The sequence below is a fragment of the Cupressus sempervirens genome, chromosome 4 (assembly GCF_028749045.1).
Source record: "Cupressus sempervirens isolate cs-2001-9-10 chromosome 4, ASM2874904v1, whole genome shotgun sequence".
NCBI classification, from domain to species: domain Eukaryota; kingdom Viridiplantae; phylum Streptophyta; class Pinopsida; order Cupressales; family Cupressaceae; genus Cupressus; species Cupressus sempervirens.
Window position 1 is genome coordinate 349,139,123 of NC_143121.1, and position 4,216 is coordinate 349,143,338.

General features: G+C 36.4%; 2 protein-coding genes across 2 annotated transcripts; both read left to right on the forward strand.

Moving 5' to 3' along the window:
- The first annotated feature begins 447 nt into the window (after positions 1-447).
- Positions 448-1,047, forward strand: LOC149561465 (GRAS family protein RAM1-like). The gene is made up of 2 exons (XM_089827823.1): positions 448-747; positions 844-1,047. Exons 1-2 carry the CDS (start codon positions 448-450, stop codon positions 1,045-1,047), a joined length of 504 nt encoding a protein of 167 aa, XP_089683949.1.
- A 40-nt stretch (positions 1,048-1,087) lies between these two features.
- LOC149561466 (DELLA protein RGL2-like) lies at positions 1,088-1,672 on the forward strand. Its single transcript, XM_089827824.1, has one exon. It carries the CDS (start codon positions 1,088-1,090, stop codon positions 1,670-1,672), a length of 585 nt encoding a protein of 194 aa, XP_089683950.1.
- The last annotated feature ends 2,544 nt before the right edge of the window (positions 1,673-4,216 follow it).

The window sequence follows — 4,216 nt, forward strand, 5'->3', positions numbered from 1 at the left end:
TTTGATGAGATTACGACCTTCGCAGTACGAGATTTACGAGATTGCGACGTCAAGATCAATTCAAAATTTTCACGTGTCTCATTGTATTTGATTAGATTACGAGATCAAGATAAATTTATATATGCGAGGACATCAATAACATTCTTGTCTACGCTTTTGCTTTGTACACATCTCCTTGTATTTGGTGAGATTACGACGTTAACATCAACACCAAATTTGCAGATATCTCATTGTATTCGGCGAGATTCCGACGTCAACAACAACGCAAAATTTGAATATATCTCGTTGCATTTGATGAATATTACGACATCAAAGTAAACGCGAATTATATATATATATATATATATATATCTATCTGGTAGTATTTGGTGGGAGGAGGACGCCATTAACAGTGTGGTCTGGTAATTGAAGTCTAGCCTTTTACTATACTTTTTGGGATACTTTGCCATGGAAGCCAGCTTTGGGCGTCTGCGAGAGCATGAAAAGTTTCTTTCTGATGGAGAGGAAGACAAGGGGACGGAATTGGTCCAACTTCTGCTCAAGTGTGGACATATGATTGGCAAGGAAAAATATGACGAGGCTGCTGAAATGGTGACCAAATGCAAACAATTGTCTTTTCAGACGGAGAATGCCACACAGAGGCTCGGCTACTCTATCTCCACCGCCCTGCAGGAGAAAATCCAACTCAAAACCCTCAGAACTTTAAATAACACAGCTAAATTAGTCCCCAGTTTTGCTTTCAATATTGTCGGTGAATTTGACAAAACTGAGTCTTACAGTCTCATTGGTTACTCTAGCGAACTTCTGCCCTATGTCAGAGTGGAGTAGTTCACGTCTGTGCAGGCAATCATTGACGTCGTGGGGAATGCCGAGAAAATTCATGTAATTGATTTGGGGATGCGAACTGGCTCGCGCTGGACAATATTGATGGAATATCTGGCACACAGATCCATTTCATCTGATCTCCCTGCGCTTCAGCTTCTCAGAATTACAGTAGTTGGGATGGACGGCGAGCAGCTTTTGAAAAGCGGAGAAAGACTTTCATGAGCTCGCTGAATCTCTGGCGATTCCATTCTCGTACAACACGATGGAGATTGCGAGAGTAGAGGAGATTAAGGAAGGCTTTTTCGCCGGTGAATCTGGGGAGGCATTGGCAGTTCATGCTCCATTTGTTCTGAAAAGTCTGTTATACGACACTTCCCTTCTCGAAAATCTGTTAAGGGTTATTAAAAAACTGAGCCCAAGTATCATGGTGAATGTCGAAGTAGAAGCGCAGCATAATTGTCCATCTTTTGCGGACAGTTTGAGCGAGGTACTTTTCTTTTACATGGCATATTTTGATCTGTTGGATGTTAGCTTGACCGAGAGAAGTGATATTAGGAGGATGAAGCATGAGGAATTGTTACCTGGGAGTCACATTAGGAATATGATAGTGTACGATGGAAAGGAGAGGTTTGTTAGGCATGCTGGAACTGATCTGTGGAGGTGTTTCTTTAAACAAGCAGGGTTCGGTGAAAAGAGCTTCAGCTTTCGAGCTATGTACCAGGCTCAACTGTTATTAAAAGAATGTGCTTGCAGAGAACATTACACTCTGGATGCCGATGGACATGCCATTATTATAAAGTGGAAAGGAACGCCATTATTTGCAGTCTCTGCATGGAGTGCTGTCTGAATCAATTCTCATGGTGTAATAAATGAGACAGGTTAATCTCCAAAACAAAATGTACTAAAGACAAAATAAAGTCAAACTTCCTTTTTTTCCAGATTCATGAAAATGTAGTGATTTTTTTCCCAAATTTTTTGTTGTTTTCGACTACAAACTATGCAGATAATGAAGATCAAATGCTGAAATTTTCAGAAAAATCCATGAGGAAACTCTATAGTTAAGCACACTCAGGCTAGAGTAGTACTGGGATGGGTGACCTCCCGGGAAGTCTCAGTGCTTCACCCCTATGAGCATCACCTAGATCCAATGAGTGCTAAGCATTCCATTTATTCTCATGAGAGATGGATTCATGTTGAATCACTACTCATAAAACATGGGTCAATGAGTTTGACTCAAAATCACAGTTAAATCCTGATAGCAATATCACAATTTGACTTGTTGTGGAAATTATCTCATACTTATCAATTGATGAGCTTAAGGGGCTTTCTAATGAATGGTTCATAAGACACAACACTTGGTGAAGGTTTTGCAAATGGGGTTGCAAGCTTTGGGTTTAACCATGGAGGAAACTCCGTAGTTAAGTGCGCTCAGGCTAGAGCAGTACTAAGATGGGTGACCTCCTGGGAAGTCTCAGTGCTTCACCGCTATGAGCATCACCTAGATCCAATGAGTGGTAAGTGTTCCATTTATTCTCATGTGAGATGGATTCATGTTGAATCACTACTCATGAAACATGGGTCAATGAGTTTGACTCAAAATCACATAGTTAAATCCTGATAGCAATGTCTGAAATAAATGGACCTATCTTAAATGAGAAAAAATTAAGTTTAGAAGAAAATCAATTTTAACTACTGAATAAATTGTTTATGCTATTTTGTCAAAAGTCAAACTTCTTGATAGAATAATGATTTAGATTTTCATTTGTTCATTATAATTTTAATCTCAACCTTCATATCTCAACTCTACTTTTCTTCTCATCATTTTGTTGTGAACGAGATTGGCTTCAATTTATGTTAAAATTGGAATGTTGCTATGGAGGAGGCCTTTAATTTATGTTAAAATTTGGAATATTGTGAAATAACAATATTATAATTCAATTTTTTAAGTGAAATTAACTTTGGCAAGTATATCTAAAGGATACAACAAATAGTGCAAAGGCTTGAGATTGCTAATAACTAAATCAATCCACAAAATGTAATGTAATTAAAAAAATGTCACTCTTGCCAACTTTGTCTTTGCAAATTCATATACAATAGTTAAAACTATGGAGAATATTTTATTAGTCAGCAGACTTTACTTAGAAGTAAAGAGTTGATAGATCTAGAAAAGCAGATTGTATAATAGTTAGCACAATTTACTATGTCACACTTCTTACATGTTTGAAATCTAGACCGTTTCTCATACTTCTCTTAGTAAACATAAAAAGATGATAGATATTATACATACTTCAAAGTAATATTTGTCCTTTTTATTCTATTCATTAGTAATAGCTTGATGGTACATGCACTGTATTTGTAGAATTTTTAATTTTTAATATATTAGAGTGAAATATAATAGTAACTAAATTCTAAAATAGAAATAGTGCACATATGAAAAAATTTAATCAAAAGGAAGTGCTCGCAATTTATCAAATGGAGGACAGATTATTGAAAGTTGTTTTGAGTGTGATATAAACTAGAAATCACACCTATACATATAATAGGCATGCCAAAGAGTTATTGAATGTGAGCTATGAGAAATTTTGGTCCATATTTTATATATATTAATGAAACATAAGAGTTCAAATTATAGTCTATGAAATAGAAGATAATATTTGCACAACAAAGGTGTCAATTGGAAATGGCAGACCCCCACTTACCCCCTAATTTCATATGAGTAGGTTATCATGGATAATTGAGGTATTAGGGATTTTGTCTCCAAATTTGACAATTCTAAACTGATGACTCGACAGAGAGTGAAATGGAAACCCCCACCACCCTATGGTTCAAGTTGATTTTTTATGGATCTACAAAGCGAGATCAAGCTACTATGGGGGTATTATAAGAGACCACCAAGGCAATCTTGTTCTGACCTTTGCCTACAACTATGGAGGAAATAGAAGTAATTATGGGGAAGCTATGGGCCTATTTTGGGGGGATCAAACTATCCACCCTCTAGGATATTCAAACTTTAATTGTGGAGGGAGATTCCTAGTTAATAATTGAAGCCTTAAAAGAAAGTAGTAACATTCACTAGAATATCTCCCATCTTATTAAAGATAGATGAAACTTTATATCTAGACTTTGGAATGTGTCCATTGGGCACATTCACTGGGAAGGAAATGGTGTGGCAGATGCATTGGTTGTGATTGGGTACCCAACCCAAACATGTGCACCTAGGGAAATATGAATGAGCTTCCAGATCACAATCAACAATTAATTATTAAAGAAGCTAAATGATGAGGAAATCATATATAATTGGATTAGTTTTAGTCTTTTGGTGTTTTATTATTAATATGAAAGGTTCACTAGAAGATTACCATATCTCTATTAGGTGGAATGGCATTATAAT